The following is a 17,894-nucleotide window of genomic DNA, read 5'->3' on the forward strand; positions in this document are numbered from 1 at the left end:
GCACAAGCAGACCATATTTTGCTGTGTATAATGCACACCTGCGTGTTTGTGCGCATTATACACGGGATTATTATACCAATGTATATATAATGCGTACCCTTATTTTTCCCTCAAAAATTTGGGAAAAAAGTGCAAGTTCATAAAATCTGATTCACTGTCCAATAACACAGTACCAGACACTTGGAAGTTTTAGAGGTACATTTCCAAAAGAAATCACAATTCAGACTCTCACAGGTGTCTGAGGACTCGGGCCTTTCCCTGGGTGCCCTGGGCACCGCAGGCCCTTCTGTTGCTCCCCTAGCTATAAATAACAGACACTAATATCCAAAAACAATCTGGGGCGACAGTGTGCTGACCCAGTCCCTGAAACAGAACACAAACACACGTACTTGGGGGGGACCGTAGAGGCTTCCCCTACCATCGATGAGACAGGGGTGGGCAAACGCAGGTTATTCTCCTGCTCCGGTTAAGTACGTAGAAGATAAATAACACACAGTAATATGTCCCCAAATCGAGAATACTACGTTTGCAGAGGGAACCTCAAACCGGGCTTCGGTCCGATTAGTAACCAACCCGTAAGTGAAGCATAACAAAAAAAATACCAGTATTTCCAATGTTATCTGGGCACCTCTGCTTTCCAAATGCAAACAGTGATCACCTTTGCTACATTAATAGGAATACTAGGGGAGCCATAAAAATAGGTTTATCACACAACCTATTTTTAAGGTTCATTCTTGATCTACTCATTCATTGTACCTGCTTTTTCATCTCATGGCATACATAAATTAATTACTAAAAATTCTGCAGCACACTAAAAAATATACTACTTTTTTTTGCCCAGCTGACAGGTAAAACTTTGATTTGTTCACACCAGAGGGCTACTGTCACGTTAGCTGTTGTCATTTTTTTTATCTGGCAATCTAAGGGAAAAGAGGTCGGTGCCCCTGACTAAACAGTCAGGTTCTGCGTGTTTTAAAACTTCCCACAGCCCGCCGGTTGGAAATCCCTGCATTAAACGGCTGCACCGGGGTCCCGAACACTAGCAGCCCCACCTTCCATCGCCACTTGGAATCTCAGCAGATTGGCCAATCACTCAAGGGACAGATGGGCCACGAGATTTCAAACGGACTGACCTGCACTCTCGAGCAGAAAGCACACAGGCTGGGTTTGCTGCTCAAATCATGGAGGACTTACGCTGTCCTTCCTCGTTCGCCTTCCCCGGTCACTTCTGCCAGGGCCCTTCCAGCCTCCGCTGCAAAGCGGAGCCCTTACCTGTGGTGGAGCAGCTGTACTGCGGGTACTGCGTGAAAGCGATCGCCCTCTCCAGCCCGTCTCTCTCCATCTCTTCAATCGCTTCTTCTGTTAAAGGGTGGACGTACCGAAATCCAATATAGTATTTGTGCGGGGCTATGAGGAAGCATGTGTGGAAAGGAGAAAGTATTCATCTTTATACAGATTCCTCTGAGCTACCAAATGTAACACAATGTCCAGAACACAGGAACAGTTCACCTGATTCCATGTGGTGTGGGCAATGTGAGGAAGTTGAGACTATTCCCCGGACCGTATCCGGTCATCAGCTGGTACACGGACCTTCAATCACTGTTGTCCGGGACCAACCTCCCCCCTCACATACACACGACTTCACTTAGCACAGCTGACTTTTAAAACTCAAGTTTCTGTGCCTACTTCTCTGCTCTTTACTGAGAAGAGAGACTCATGAGAAGGGAGATAAGAACTAGGAACCTCCCCTCACGTGCCGGGCACCCCGGTAGACACTTGGCCTTTTATTCCCTTTTGTTTAAACCCCGATTTTCAGACAGGGAAACAGAGACCCTCCAAGGTTAATGGACCTGCCCAAAGTCACACCCAGCAGACGGTGGAGCCGCCCACCCCAGAGCCCACGGTCCTTCCTTCTCCGCCCCCATCCTCTTCCACCGCCCAAGTTCCTCCTTCCTGTGCCCTCAGGCCCCCGGTCACTTAGCTTATATAAAAGTTCTGGGACACTCCATGCAAGTTCATTGATAACAAGTGACTGAAATGACTCCTCTTGTTTAATACATAAAAAACACCCAACAGCGATGCTTCAATTAGTGGTACCGAGTGGCTTTTAAATAATTGTTCTTGGCACCTTAAAGGACCCCTGTCAGCTGCGTCTGTGTTCCCGCCCACGAGGCTTTGACAATCCCTCCTGTCTGCTCCTGTGTCCCCCTTTTAAAATTATTTTTAATATGTTTATTGATTTTAGAGAGAGGAGTTGGGGCCAGCGAGAAAGAAACATCAGTGTAAGGCTGAAACACCCACTGGTTGCCTCCCACATGTGCCCCAACCAGAGAGCGAACCTGCAGCCTTTTGGGACAATGCTCCAGCCAACTGAGCCACAGCAGCCTGGGTTTATTCCTGCACTTGAAAAGCATTTACAACCACATACTTCTCTGGCATACAGAAAATCATGAAACTCCATTTCCTAAATCTACCGAGTCTTGCTTCCTTGTGCTATCATAGGATTATACCTACACACTCAGGGATGAATCAGGAATACACTACATCAACATGAAGTGACAGTGAATTACCCAAGTTAATGTCACTGTCCCACCATTAGCAGGGGCTGCAACTAAGAATATAACACTGATCTGCCACACAAGAAAGACCTAGGTTAAAGTGAAGGAAAAGATAAATGCACTTATTGTCTATCTCTACAGATACACATACACACACACAGAACAGTCCTCAGTAACGTGACCCAGGAAACCCTGAAGCAACAGAGCACGTTACCCAGGACAGGAACAGAACAGGGAAAGGAGACAAGCAAGTCTAAATGTGGGAGGGACCGTCTAACTCCGCAATCTCTGGTTGGGGACCACAGAGAGATGGAGGAAAGGGTATAAATGAAATCATTTCCAGCTGTCTGTCCCTCCTACACCACCAACCTTATACACCTGGCATAAAATACGGTGAACTGAAGTTAAAATGTACCTGAGGAAACGGCCCTGTGAACAAACTTCAAATGACTGATTGTTCCAAGATGATGTGGCTCATCCTGAAACCGACACCACAACACCATCGAGTCCATGTTTAGGGAGCGCTTGGTGAGCCAAAGTGGTGCTGGCTTTCTCGACTATTTTGAGGCGACACTATTATCAGACCGACACAGCAGGACCCCGGATGCTGCAGGTGCGACAGGTTCTCATGTTTTCCCTCCACCTTTGAAAAGTTGCAGACTGACTGCCTGGTGTTCGGGAGTTCCTCAATACTGACAACTAACAGAGCTGGAGAGGCTGCCCCTGAAGATAAAGGCAGGGTGGTGACCGCGTTTTGAAGTGCGAGAGGGCACAACACTCTGGGAAGGACAGATAAGGCTTTGCTAAACTGTTCCGTTGAAGATGGCCTGCAGAAACACACTGAGAAAAGTGACAATGCGCCCTCTGTGACTGGGCTTATCCTGAGCAAACAACACGAAGGTTCTGGAAGGTTCCCTGCTGGGAAGGGCTGCAGGGCGGGGAGGGGCCCCCTGGGTGCTAACAGCACCACATCTGCCAGAGCGAGACCACAATGCTGAACTCGCTGGCCTGGCCAGTCTGCCCTTGGACTGGCTGCCCAGTGAACACGCTTTGGTGAGAACTAGGAAAATGGAGAAAAGGAACGGAGAAACTGGATTTTAAAACAAGACAACTTCATTGATTTCCAGCCCATGAACTCAGCATGCACAATAGTTCAGACGTCTGATCTGTACCTGACTCTTTGAGAAAGAGGTGTGTGATACAAAGCACAATGCTTTTTGTTTACGTCAGACATAAGACAAACAATAATCAAAGCTCCCATTTACCGAATTTTTGTCACGCACCACGCACCACGCCAATGCCTTTCGGGACCACCCTATTAAATATTCACAACGACCTACGGCTTGGGTTCTGTCACCATCGCCATTTTTGAGATGAGGCGCAGCGGGTGGGTGACCCGCCTGCCGTCCTGCAGCCCGGAGTGGGGACGTCTCGTTCCCCGGGACTCTTTCCGGGCCAGCCTGGGAGGCCGAGGCGCCTGCTGGCCTGTGTGGTGTGGACGACCCAGCAGCCTCCCCCCGGAGAGCGGAAGGGGTGAGAAGGATATCCTCTCTCTACTCCCTTTTCCCACCTGACAGCTCTACCAAGGCCCTTTATGGGAACGGGCACGACTACTCGTCGGCAGGAAAAGTGCCATCTTCCCGCCGCCTGTTTCCACTGGGGAAGCAGAGCCACTGCAGGTCCGACTCAGTGACCACAGGGTTTGTTCTCTGCCAAGCAGGGATCGGCCTGAGCAGAGATCAGCCAGGTTTCCTCCACACAGCCTTTTAAAAGCTACATTGTGGCACGTGTCGCTCAACTGTGTAAGAAATGCCTCTGAGCCGCAAGGAAGGGCAGGAAGCAAACCTAATAGTCAGAGGCTCAACTGAGCAATTTTCCAAGTGAGACGACTGGCCGAGGGCTCCAGCCCTTTGTCCCCGTCTGTGTGCAGTGTGAGTGAAAGGCGGGGGTCCCGCCTTTCAGCAGGGCTGCTCTCCTTGGGGGGGTCCCCACGGTGTCACGCTCCTGTCCTGAGCCTGAAGCCCCCAAATGAATCTGCAGTTAATGTGTTTCGTGTGGCCTAAGATGCCCCTTTTAGCATTAACATTTCTCATACTGGTCTGTACCTACAATTGATACTGTCTTAACATCGACCAGCAGAGGTCCTGGCTGGGTAGCTCAGGAGGTTAGAACATCGTCTTTATGTCAAGGTTGTGGGTTCAATCCCCGGTCAGGGCACAGACAGGAATCAACCAATGACTGACTCTTCCCACCCCTCTCTTCTCCTTCCTCTCTTTCCCTAAAGTAAAATTTTTAAGTTTTTAAAAATTAACCAGCAGAGTTTTTGTGTGTGTAGCTCGCTGTTACATGAAAACAGCAGTTTCATGTCCTATAATCAGCGGTGCCTCAAATGCGACCAAACAGGGCACTTAGGGTTGACGTGTGTACTCAGCTTTTCGCTCTGCACCTTATTTTTCCGTGTTAGAGGTGTCCAGGGGACGGGTGCCAGAGGGGTGCAGTCCTCGTTTCGGTGCCACGTCCAACGAGGCACACAGATGCCTCCCAACGGCGGCAGGGCCGGGAGTTAAAACCAGTCGCTGAAAGCCGCCCAGTCTCACAGCCGCAGCAACCACGAGCTAATCCGGGTCTGAATGTTGACCTCCTAAGCGGCTACCCGCACAGAAAGGACAGGAACAGCAGCAGCCTCCATCCGTTCCCCAAAGAGTTCCTCCCAGAGCAGGGACATGTGCATCTTTTACTCAGGACGTGCCGTCTCCTCCTTATAATACGACTTAACACATGCCTGGAACTGCTGTTTGAAATGAATGCTCCAAATCTTTAGCCTTTTCATTTGTAACATAAGGAAGTAGCAGAAAGGGGAATCCGGCCAAGGACAAAAGAAAACGCCTCGAGAACTAGTGACCGTGCGTCACCTGGGGACCTCCACAGATCGAGAGCTGCCGGGACCCAGAATTGCATTTGGCCCCCGCAGAGCTCTGAACTTTGTGGCTACTTGGAAAGAGCACGCCTCGTGGGATGGGAATCAGAGCACGTACCTGTGTGCGGGGACATCTCGTCCAGCAGCTTCACCATGCCTTCTCCCTGCTTGGACGTCCACATCCTGATGGGGGACCCGCCTCCGATCCTGCGGTACTGCTCCTGGATTTTGGGGGTCCGGCGTTTCGCGATGATTGGAGCCAGCTTACTAAATCATCCAACATGCAGGTCAGTGGATTTTATTCCACCTTAGCAACCTCAGAAACATTTTCTACTCAGTAAAAAAGATAAGCAAAATCTTAAAACGGACCTAACGAGATCAAGCCTTTAAGAACAGCAGCTGCAGGTCAGCGACAAGAGTCAGCTGTTATGGAACACTCTCCAAGGTACAATAAATTTGAAAAAAATCGTACCGTACCCAAGAACGCACATGGCTGCGTTCGCATTTGTGCAAAAATGGGGAGGGGGGATATATGCGTGTGTGCACAGCTGTGCCTGGGCACGCACGGACTGCTGGTGGGTGTGGCAGTGCCCACCTCCAGCGTGGGTACCTGGGAGGCTGCAGTCCCAGGTAAAGGCGACACTTGCTTTTCACCGCAAACACTTACATCCTACTAGCATTTTATCATACGCTGAGTATAAATTTTATATCCACAGCACAAATTGAGTGTCAACCAGCTGTTACGTGCCAAGTACAAATACATCTCTATAGACCTTCAAAGGCACCTCAGCCGGGTCGGAACAACTGCCATCTCAAGAGCCGAGGGAGCGAGGGCTCGAGCAGAACACAGGCCAACTCGCTGCATCTCTCCTGCAATCCCTCTAGTGTCGTATCCTCCTTACACCCACTAGAAATCATAGTGCTGCTCTAGCCACTACCGGATGTGCAGTAAGCTTCTGAAACCACGGAACTGAGATACAGGAAGGCCAAAGGCACTGGACAAGTTGTGAGGACACGCTGGCGTTCACGGGCACCTTACTTTTGGATGGGGAGCGTTATTAGGTCTCGGTCCAGGAAGAGCCTCAGAAGGAAGTCGTGCACGTCTCCCAGGGTTTCCGGGCCGCCCATGTTGAGCATCAGTATTCCGGTTTTCGGCTTCCTGCGTAAGATGAAATGCAACACTTTTCATCTTCCTCTACGGCACGATCTTGGCGTGGCTAGCAAACCCTCATCGAACCTGTTCTATGCGACGGTGAAAACCTACAGGCCAGTTCACTGCCACCCCGTGGCCACCTGCTAAGGAGCTCACGAGGCCTCCAGGTCCGGGTGGCCGCAGCTCTGTCCTTGGCAGGGGTCTTCAGTGGCCTCAAAATGTCTCTCTGTTAAACTGGCAGCCCTGAACAAAGACCCCATTCTTTGTGGAATGAGGGTCAAGGTATGGCCCTAAAGTCATTCTGAGGCAGAAGCACCCAGTGATGGGAAAGCCTCATGAATACACAGGTTATCTGATCTCTTCAAACTTCAGTTTCTTCACCTGTAAACTAGAGAGGCTACCACCTGCCTCTGAAGGTTGTTTTGAGAATTAAATGGATGATGCACTTAGTCACTTAGCACAGTGAGTTCTTTCCTACACAGAGAAGCCTTGGGTTTCCCTGTAACTGCATACCAGCCCTTGTCTCTCCAGCCTTTGTCTTACCTTCTCTGTATTTCATTATCCAATTAAATTATTACTGACTTAAATTATTTCTTGCTACCCTGCTTCCTAACCCAGCATCTACCTTGACTCCTTTAGGTAATTCCTGTAAGAAACTATCTAACTTACTCAAAGTGGTTTCAGGCTAATAATGACTTAAGCACTGAATGAGAAAGAAGAAGCTAAAAAGAAAACAAAACTCTGGAATAAAAGTTTTCAGTCAAGCAGCATCTGAGAGATCAGAAAACAGAAGGCCTAGGCAAAATGTAAACTTCTATAGTGCAGAGCAAGTCGGGAGCCCGCAGAGCCCAAAGTGAGCCAGGCCAGACAGAATTCTCTGTTCTTGCCCCTGCCAGGGGCCAGGTGGAACGGGAACAGGACTCAGTGCCACCACGGGCTCCTGGGAGCCTCCGAAAGACCTCGACCAGAGACGGGGAACTACGAGGTCAGAGCCCGGGCGGGGCCCTGACCTGGAGGCCTGTGTGTCCCCATGACTGGGTAGCCACACGGTGACAGTGCGAGAGCCTGCAGTGGGAAAACTAAAGGGAACACCACAGTGTATCTTCCATTCTTTTTCCTCTATTTAAAACAATTTAGATAAAATTCACAGACTACAAAACTTGCCATTTTAAACTGTACAGTTCAGTGGTTTTTCATGTATTCGCAAGGTCGCGTGACCATCACAAGTTATCTAATTCTCGGACACTTTCATCACCCCAAAAAGAAAACCTGTATCTATTAGAGCCGCTCCCCATTTTCCTCCTCCCTCCCCCCCATGCCTGACAACCACTGATCTACTTTCTGGGTCTGTGGTCTATTTAGGACATTTCATAGGAACAGAATCATATAATATGTGACTTTCTGTGTCTGGCTTCTTTCACTTAGCATACAAATTTTTAGCATAGCATAAAAGATTTTATTTATTTATCTGTGGAGGGGAAGGAAAGGAGAGAGGGAGAGAAATATCAATGTATAGTTGCCTCTCATGTGTCCCCCACTGGGAATTGGCCTGCAACCCAGGCATGTGCCCTGACTGGGAATCGAATTCTGATCCTTTGGTTCACAAGTCCGCGCTCAATCCACTGAGCTACACCAGCCAGGGCCACTTAGCATAAAATTTTTAAGATTCATCTGCATCGCAGCATCAACCAGTACTTCTGTCCTTTTCATGCTGGATAATATTCTACTGTATGGATATACTCTCCAGCCACTTCTCACAGAGCAGCTGAGAAACACAGGTCTGAGGTTCACCCGAAACACCGTTACCACGAACACACTTTCCACACCTCCTACGTTACACCACCGCTAGCTGCCGCCTGAACACTCCCTGCTGAGACGGCTCTTGTTGGGAAAACTGTCCTCGATGTGCTCTAAAGTGAATGACGCCATGATGATGTGTTATTTGCAACTGTTAAACAGCTGTTGCCAACACTTGGCAACGGCAGGCAGCAAAGCATGTCAAATCTGAACAGGTGGAAGCTGCTTCTTGATCAAGCACATTATAGATGAGTGAGGTAGAAGTCTAAATTCGCAGACTAAATTTTCAAAATCAGAACCAACTCCTGGGAAAGGAAAATGGTGCATCACAATGAAGTCAGGCCTTTTCTCACTTACACCCCATTACAAAGATGCACTAACTCACTTTTCACATCATCGTCGCAGGCCACGGCACTACTGACGTTTCAGGCCGGACAGGCCTTGGTTGTGGAGGGCCGTCCTGGGCACCTCGGAGGTTCGGGAGCATGGCTGCTCTCTACTCAGCAGACGGCAAGGGCACACGCCCCTCCCCAGGTGCAACAACCAAGAATGTCTGCAGATGTGGCCACATACGTCCTGGGGGGAAAATGCCCCCACCCTCAGTTGAGACCACTCTGTTAGACAAAGGGGGCGTAACCTTCTTATTAAATCACATGACTACACTGCAGATGTCATTGTTCTACAACTTTTCCACCCCCTCTGACCAGAAGTCCTCACAATGAATTAACACAGGTGTTTAGTTTTCTTTTCTTGATACCTGAAAATCCAGATTCATTTTATTGTGAAATTGAAATATTCCTCTAATCTTTCTGCTGAGATCCCCAGGGATATTCTCCAGGGATACTGTCTTTCACTTTCAAAATCTGTGATTCACAATAAATTAAGTGCATCTTCCCGTGGATCGCTGCCAGTTGACAGATTAGTGGTTAAGAAACCCCCCGGCGAGCAGACCCACCTAAGCCCCAGAGGGCGTCGATGGGCAAATGGGATTCAAAGCTGGTTTTCATCTACACCTGAGCTCCGAACCAGAGTGTCTTTAAATGGGATGCTACCCTGCCCTGCACACCCGTGTTTTGCAAAGCATGTTGATCTTACACATGCGAGAGATGAAAATACCTAATACACACGCACTTAATTCCGAACTGTGTTGTGCATGACAAACGGCGCATTAGTAAGCCTTAATCCGACACGCCCTTTCCAGGGTGTGAAGCACAAAGCTTTAGTCGAGGGTCTCTGTCCCTGCGCCCCTCCAGACGGAGCACATCTGAGACCAAGGTCTGAAAAGCCAGCGAGCGTCCCTTTGTTTGAATGGAAAAGTGCCTGCAGCGAAACATATCTAACACTCCTCACTCTGAAAGGTGTCAATGGTTTGCCATTTTTATATTCTGAGACTCTCAAAATGTTAGTTTTTTTTCCTTTGAATTATGAATGGTACCTCACAAAAACTCAGCTCAGCAATACCTGGAATTCAACCCCATGTCCTGTGGTCGGCCCGCAGGGTGCGACTGGCCGGAGGGTCCACTCCGCCTCTAGAGCAGGGTTTGGCAAACCACAGCCCACACACCAAGCTGGCAGCCTGCCCCACACTTGTTTTTTAAATAAAGCTTTATTGGAACACAGCTCATTTACTTAGGCATCGTTTGTGGCTGCTCTCACATGACAACAACAGAGCTGATGCCCACCAAGCCTAAAATTTACTCCCGAGTCCTCTACAGACAAGCCAGCTGCCCCCGGTCTAGGCGAGCGTTTCATCTGGTCTTGTCAACTCTCATCCGGGCAGGAGGCAGCACAACGGCTTCACAGTGTCTGCGACCAGAAAATCCACAGACACTCACCATTTCATCCTTTCCAATATCCAAACACTAGAAATAATCTACATGCCCCACTGTGTAGGACTGGACAAATAAATTATGATTTACTACCCTTACATTATTAGAATAATGTATAGTATTTTGGTTTTTTTTTAATCTAATTATTTTTAGAGAGAGGGAAAAGGACAGAGAGAGAGGGGGAGCGAAACATCAATGTGTGGTTGCCTCTAGGGCACCCCCTACTGGTGACATGGCCTGCAACCCTGACTGGGAATTGAATTGGCGATACTTTAATGTGTCATGTTTATATTTATATGGTGACGTATTACTAAATAAAGAGCGGAAGTTATGAAACTAACATGAACAGTATTGTCACATTTTGGTAAACATACATATACTGAGTGACTATTAATAGATATAGATACAGAGACAAATACTAGATGATGAGATTACTGCTTTTTTTAACCTTTTTTTTGCCTGTCTGCATTTCCTAAAATAAACCTGTTTCTTTTGTATAAATGACATAGCCATTTAATATCATATGATTATATACATTTAGTCTGCAAATTTAGAGTCCTACCTTATTCACCTATACTATGTTTGATCAAGAATTTCTATATTTTAAGATTTTTATTAAATGTGAATAATTTAATATTAAGGCTATTTCTATTGTTGACTTTTGCCACTGAAGTAATATGAGAATGAAGTAATTTTTTCCAGGGGTCCACATCAAATCGGTTCTTCAGGTTACACCACACACCCTAAGGACTTAGAGCACTGGGTACTGTGGCTGAGGAGAGGGACCATGGGGGACAAGGCCGCGCGGTGCCCTGCTCAGCACGCCAGGCCGGAGCCAGCGTCTGTGCGTCCTGTCCTCTGTGCCTGAGTCAATCTTCAAGGAAGTGAGGAAGTGAAAGGAGGTGATTCGGGGCCCCACCCCTAATGGCCTATCCCTTGCAAACCTCAGTCTACTAGTTCTCAAGCAGTGTGCCCCTGGTCACACAATGAAGAACAGTAAACACACAGCACGACTATTTTATTTTCATAGCCGTGTAACTTTCATAGAACACCTGGTCTACCAGGGAGATCAAGGGGTTAAATAGTTCACCACTACTTTCTCTCACTGTGCTTAGGGTTCAAGTGCACTGCTCTAGCTATGCACTCATTCCAATAATTGTCTTCAGAGTCTGCTGCTGCCTCCCTGCCAGGGAAAGACTTGAGAACAGCCATGACTCCTGTCACGAAAGAGGACACCCAGCAACAACGGCAGACCTGCTGACAGCCACCCACAAACACAGGGGCGAGGTATGAAACACGTACTCTATTTCTTCAATAAATTATCAATCATATTACGTCATCTGTAATTATGGTCACTGTGTTGACAGATGAAAAGCAATGGTAGAGTTCACTACAGGACTTCTCGGTAGATTCATTATTCTTTATCCTGCATGGGACATACATTTCACAGGGGTAATTATACTGGGTTCATTAAATACATTTCTAGCATACATGTAACTTGTGTTATGTGACATGTCCCAGAGCTAAGTACCACATGACCTGCAGACTGCTGGGAGTCAACTCTGTGTCCTCTGACAAAAGCCTGTGGGACTTTTGTATTTGTCAACTGTCCCTCAACAAAGCTGGAAAACCAATCAATCAATTATTTGAAAATCTGTAAAAATGAAAAAAAAAACTTTGAAAGCCCTACATGGGAGGTGGGGTGGTGAAACCTGTTGCATAGTTTAACGGCTATTGAAAGGAAGGCACAAAAACGACATCCCGCTGCCCGTATTACCAATTTTCCCAGCCCACTCCTCCCGGCGCTGGTCTCCACGGGTGCTAGCATCCGTCAAGAGACACCTTAACAGTACCTCGGACTGGACACATACCTGTTCCCTGGTTGAACTTGAGGTTCCGGGCTTCTGGCACGTTTGGCTGTTTGTGTGGCGGCTGCCGCTGTGGCTGCTGCACCCGACTGGCACCTCCACGGCGGACGGGCCCTCAAGCTGCCGGGCACCACTATGACAAAATTAAAGTTGGAGCATGAAGTGCAGCTGGAACGTGATTTCTTCTCAGCAGAACTCCTGCAGAGCAGAACTCCTGCATTTGAACTCTAAGGAGATGCTATGGCAGAGGTGAGACCCCTGCCTCCCCCACCCCCAGCTTCTCTGCAGGTGGGTGAAGGCCTCTCTGAGGGGACATGGCGGTGCCCCCTAGGATGGCTTATCGGGACCTGCCCGGAGCCTCATGAGAATCACTGCACCTTATGAAAGTGACTGATGACCGAGTGCTGCTCAGATGAAAGGTGAGAAGCCTGCAGAAAGGGCAAGAGCCACTGGCCGAAGGAGTGGAACCTGGCTGCTTTTCCACCAGCCGCGCAGGTCTGCCATCAGCCTGCACACCTTCTCCAAAAGAGCAGCAGTGCTGAGGGCCCCAGTGCGGCCCCTGGACCCTGACAACAGGGAGCCTGTCCTTCAGAGTCCCACTCTGGTGCTCCCCCAGCTGTGCCCCATCCAATGGGGTACACAGTCTACAGGGCCAAGGAATCGTGGACCCCCAGATTCCCCCTATTCCTGACCAGAGTCCCAGGACCCCAGAATCCCTGCCCCAAAGCCCCACGCCCACTTCCAAGGTCTGCACAGGCCTCTCTCCTGGATCCATCCTCCTAAGGGCTGAGTGTGCAGCCAGCGTACGCCATTCTTGCCCTGACAGGTACCCAACGAGTGGCTGCTCACAGGGACAAGAATGGAGCTTGAGCATACAAGCTGGAGAAGCACACAGGGGATGCGCCAGCAGTGGGAAGAGAGGCAGGGAAGCCTGCAGGCCAGACACAAGTCTCCCAGGGCCTCCACATTCTGCAGGAACTCTGAAGAGTTCGAGATTGCACCCTTCCAGGTCCTTGTGAAGGTCTGTTTATCAGCGTGGGAAAACAGAACATATTTCACAGTTTGTTAACTTGCTGCCCTCCAGAGGCTATATGTCTCTCCACTTGCACTCTTGCCCTGGGCCCCACAAGAGTTAGTGGTGAGCCTGGAGAGGCCACTGGAACTGAGGAGTCCATGGGCCACGCTCAGCTGCAGCCGCACACTGCACACTTGATCTCCTGTCCATATTCTCAAACCCACAGGTTTGAGGCCAGCCTGTAGGTCAGTCTCCTTCCTTCCTCCTCCTTACTAGGTGTCCTAGTAAGGAACTTGGGCCGATGACCAGCAGATCTGACTCAGAACCCAGTTCTGCCACTTACTTAATGTGACTGGGATCGGGCTGTAACACTTCTGAGCCTTAGTTCCCACCGCCACCCACCAAACCCCATGTAGGATGATGACACACTGTTATCGGGACCCTCGTGAGGGTTAGAGCAGATACAATCAGTAAAGCATTCTGCACCGGCTCTGCCGCATGTGATTAACGTTGGCATTAGTTTCATTTGTTAAGTGTCTAGAGCACAGGGACAACACCTGCTGATGTTTATCTCCTAGAATGCCCACAAAGTACAGGAGAATGGCGTCCCCAGGCCACTTAGATTTCCAACTATCCATATCGTGCCCATTCCCAACAGAGCCAATTTCAGGAGCTTGTGCCGAATAGAATAACCCTAACCTGAAGTGGAAGTGCCAAGGCCAACATAAAGAAGTTCAGTTCTGCTCCAGCGAAGTCTCCCAGCAACCCACACAGCCTTGTTTCAGAGATGCTCAATCCGACCTGCTTGAGGAGCTCTAACCAGATCCTCAACCACGCCTCAACGTCTGCAGTCCCTTGTGTGAATGAGACGATAGCAGATCCCACGGAGTATGAGAACAGAACTTTGGCACCCCGTAATAGGACTGCTAGTAATAAAATAAAATTTGCTCCCGTAAACCTGAAAAAGGGCTAAGGGTGAGATGAGGCTCTCCAACTGAAACCGAGAACAGTTCGGCAGCAGGAAGCTACTCAAACTGCCGAACTATTGCACTGCCCACTACTTACAAAATTCTCTTCTCTGCAGTTGAACGAATCCTCAGAGGATGGTGAGGTTACTGATCATGGGTCCTGTCTGCCCAGGATTTAGAGTTACTACACTCACCCCCCAAAGATGTCTCTAGAACACACCTCTCCCCTAATGATCTGAAGAGTCTGGAAAAACACTGAGTGTCTCCTACCAAAAGATTAGTGTTCATCTAGCTAACAGAGTTTGAAGAGATCATTCAGAGGGCCGACTGAGACTTAGCCCACAGCTGAAGAGTAACCCAAAGGCCCAAGCAGCACTGTGCGGTACAGAGAGTACATGTCCTGGAGCCAGACAGATCCGAGCGGAAACCCCTGGGAGGGCCAACAAGCTGCGTGGCACTGCTTGGGCACCCACTGAGCTACTCCACGTCTCACTTTTCTCATCTGTAAAAGGGTGATAAGGTTAGTCCTGCAGAGCTGTGGTGAAGATTAGGGAAAAAAATCTATGTCCAGCCCCATCAAGAGTGCCCAGCAAACCGCATATGGTTTAACAAGAGGTAAGAACACAGCAAGTCCTCACTTAATGTCATCAATAGGTTCTACAACTTTAAGTAAAACAACGTATGATGAAACCAATTTTACCATAGACTAACTGATATAAACAAGAATTAACTCCCCAAGGCATCTCATCGACGTTGTAACAAAATGATGTTGGACAAAACAATGTTCTTTGAGGATGTGCTTTACTCAATAGTAGAACTAAGACCAGGTAATTCTACTCTTGACATGGACAACTGGTCTACCTTTGAAAGATCTACAAACAATAAAGGCTATCAAACTGAGGGATTTGCAGAAGAGAAAATGATGGAAGAAACAAAAAACTTCATTACTCCTGGACAAACCCAACAGGTAAAACATTCCAAACTATACCTGTGACTTACAGAAGTTCCTGGCTATCAACTGGTCCTCTAAAACCAAATTATTTAATATTATTTTAATGATTTTTAATTATTTAATGATATTTAATTTTTTAATGATTGGGGTGGGGTAGAAGAGCATAGAAAAAGCAAGGTACACAGCACTTCAATATACTCAGCTCACAGCTAAAGAACAATCCCTTTCTGCCACATAGGAGTTGAGGATTATTTCAAAAGGGACTTATAAAAATACAAGGTTCAGCACAAATAATGCTCATTTTCATTACAAAATCATAAGCATAAGCAAACTCATAACAATATCACATTCAAGTACACCATATGACATTTTAGGTGAAATGTTCATATTAAAGCCATAAATTATCGGGCCCATATTATTACCCGACCAACCCCACCCAAGCAGGCCTTACTTCTGAACCAGACCCTGTATATATCATTTAAATAACTAACAGAAATACGGTTCTATATTGTGACTATTGATAAGCACTTAGGGAGGGGAAGTGTCAAAAAACAATTGTTATTTTCTGGTATGGAGCTGAAATCTGATACTCTTTATTCTAGTTTTTTTTTCTTCTAACTACTAAATACATACATGCTCATGTAGAAAATTTGGAAAGAGTCACAAAGAAAAACAATAATTCATTATTGTACCAACTTTCTAATTATATATATATCATATATATACTATATATATGATATATATAATATATATATTATATATATGGCAGGTAATACACCCCAGGGAGCCATATGCCTAAAGCATGGAATGTAAAACTTTGCTTTTCCACTCTTACTTTCCGATTTGTTTTCAGAAGTGCTACTGAATTTTTTCTAAGCAGATAACACTAAATCCTTCATACCAAACAAGATGATTCAAGTATTCCAACTCCATCCTAAAATCAGGGTCCTTAATACAAGTGGACATCAAATCTACTTGTTAGTTTCTGAATCCTTCCACTTAGGTACTTACAACCCGAACAGTACACCATTTAAAGTTCCTCATGTTGTTCCATGACCTGGGTCTACAGACTGTCCAACTTTGTTTGCCACAAGAAGGGTCCATGAGAGAAAAGATTAATTTGAACTCCTTTCAGCCCCCTTACTGCCACTGTGCTTCCTCCTCTTTAAAGATCATGCCTTTTGTCTCCAGGTAGTTTCCCTCCACCACCAGGGAAGCAAGCCAAGGGTAGATGCCAATGGTGATGATGATGCGTTGAAGAATAAGAGTGAAGAAATAAAATGGAGTCACTACAGTCAAGCTGCTAAGTTATTAAAAGAAAGTAAGTTGAGGCATAAGGAAACGATTCTGTTCTTGACTTAATTAGCTTGGGAACTTAAATTTCTGATCTTCCCAATCCTGTGTCAATACCTGGATGCACATTAGTCCCTTATGCATCGATGTCTGGACATACATCGAACCTTCAGTGAATCATCAGAATGACCTCAGGAAGAAAAGATTGCATTACTCAAAGCACTGGACATCTGGAAGATTCCCATTTTAGGCCAATCCACCAGCTAAGAATGCAGGACTGATTTTTTTTTTTTCCAAAAGTGCTTTTACTATAAAAACTCTTTGACTTCTTTCTCCTTCGGAACACTCTGCGTATTGCCTAGTTGTGTTTCCCCTTTGCAAACTCTAAGATCCTTAGGTAAATCTTTGTTATATTAACTTCGAACCAAAGCCTCTGGACGCTTTTGTGCTGGGCGGACAACGCCTTCATTACAATCCTCCCGGTGGCAGGTCCTTACCTAACGCGTCGTCCCTCCGTAATACTCACAACAATCCTGTGCCTATCATTATTCTGACTTTGCAGATTAAAAACCAAGACTCTGATAAATACAGCCATTGCTGACAGCCATCCAGCTGACCGGTGGGACAGCATGCCCCCTCCCCGCGCGGCCTCCCAGTATCCTCGGGTGACCAGTATCCTCGGGTGACCAGTATCCTCGGGTGACCAATGTCCCTACTCCAGACCCTCCCAGGAAAGGTCCCTTTCCAGTTCCTTCTCTGTCCCTCGTCCGACCAGGCGCAACTTCCTGGGCAGTATGCTGCCGCTCCCGGAAGCCCCCAGGCCGGGGCATGGGGGCTGGGGGCATGGGGGCTGGGGAAAGGAGCTGCTCTCGGTCCCCGTTGTCACGGGGACCCCAGCATCAGCGACTGCAGCGACAGCTCTACTTACTTCGATCGCGGAGCACAGCGCCCGCGGTTCGCAGGGCCGCAGCCATGTTTATGCCGGAGGAAAGCATTCCCGGGGCAGCCTGCGCCCGGGCCTGGATTCCTGCTGCCGCGGCGTGTTCAGCAGGGGTCACGACGGCTCCGAGCCACTGAGCGACCCTACAAACCCCATGGAACCGCTATCTCCAGCGTGGTCTCTTACGCGACCCCGTGGCGCGCCCACTCATTTGCTGTTGGGGCTTGGGGAGGGGCCGGGCAAAGACACGCCCCCTCTGGGTGCCCGCCCCGGCCCAGCACCGCCCCCGGGGCCAGAAATGGCCGGTTACTGCGCTAGTGGCCTCCTCTCCGCCACCAAAACAAATCCATGCATTAAAGTCCCACTACAGCCCATGTCGCGCTGGGCAAATGTCCTGGTTGCCTGTGCTAACCTGCCTAAGTCAGGACCCGCAGCCACAATTCAGCAAAGGATTTCTAGACATTTTCCCTTACTATTACTTAGATATTAAGGACGTGGGCTCAGTTCTCTAGTTAGCTTGCTTAATTACAACACAGCTGTGCCGAACTTATTTTGTTTGTTTTGCTTTGTTTTCCGAATAGGAAAAGGAATTATTTTTTACTAG

The 17,894-nt window shown here is 48.0% G+C and overlaps 1 protein-coding gene across 1 annotated transcript in view; it reads right to left on the reverse strand.

The window, feature by feature from the left end:
- The window catches only part of FECH (ferrochelatase), a 31,495-nt gene extending 13,975 nt beyond the window's left edge, over window positions 1-17,520 (reverse strand). Inside the window, exons 1-5 of the mRNA XM_037151971.2 lie at window positions 17,279-17,520; window positions 12,126-12,255; window positions 6,515-6,634; window positions 5,594-5,742; window positions 1,273-1,407 (exon numbers count right to left, since the gene is read on the reverse strand). Coding sequence (XP_037007866.2) covers window positions 1,273-1,407; window positions 5,594-5,742; window positions 6,515-6,634; window positions 12,126-12,255; window positions 17,279-17,345 — 601 coding nt within the window. The 5' untranslated portion in view covers window positions 17,346-17,520. The remainder of the gene's footprint in view (window positions 1-1,272; window positions 1,408-5,593; window positions 5,743-6,514; window positions 6,635-12,125; window positions 12,256-17,278) is intronic.
- Window positions 17,521-17,894: the final 374 nt, after the last annotated feature.

The sequence above is a fragment of the Artibeus jamaicensis genome, unplaced genomic scaffold (assembly GCF_021234435.1).
Source record: "Artibeus jamaicensis isolate MK-2021 breed Jamaican fruit bat unplaced genomic scaffold, CSHL_Jam_final contig_354, whole genome shotgun sequence".
Classification (NCBI taxonomy): domain Eukaryota; kingdom Metazoa; phylum Chordata; class Mammalia; order Chiroptera; family Phyllostomidae; genus Artibeus; species Artibeus jamaicensis.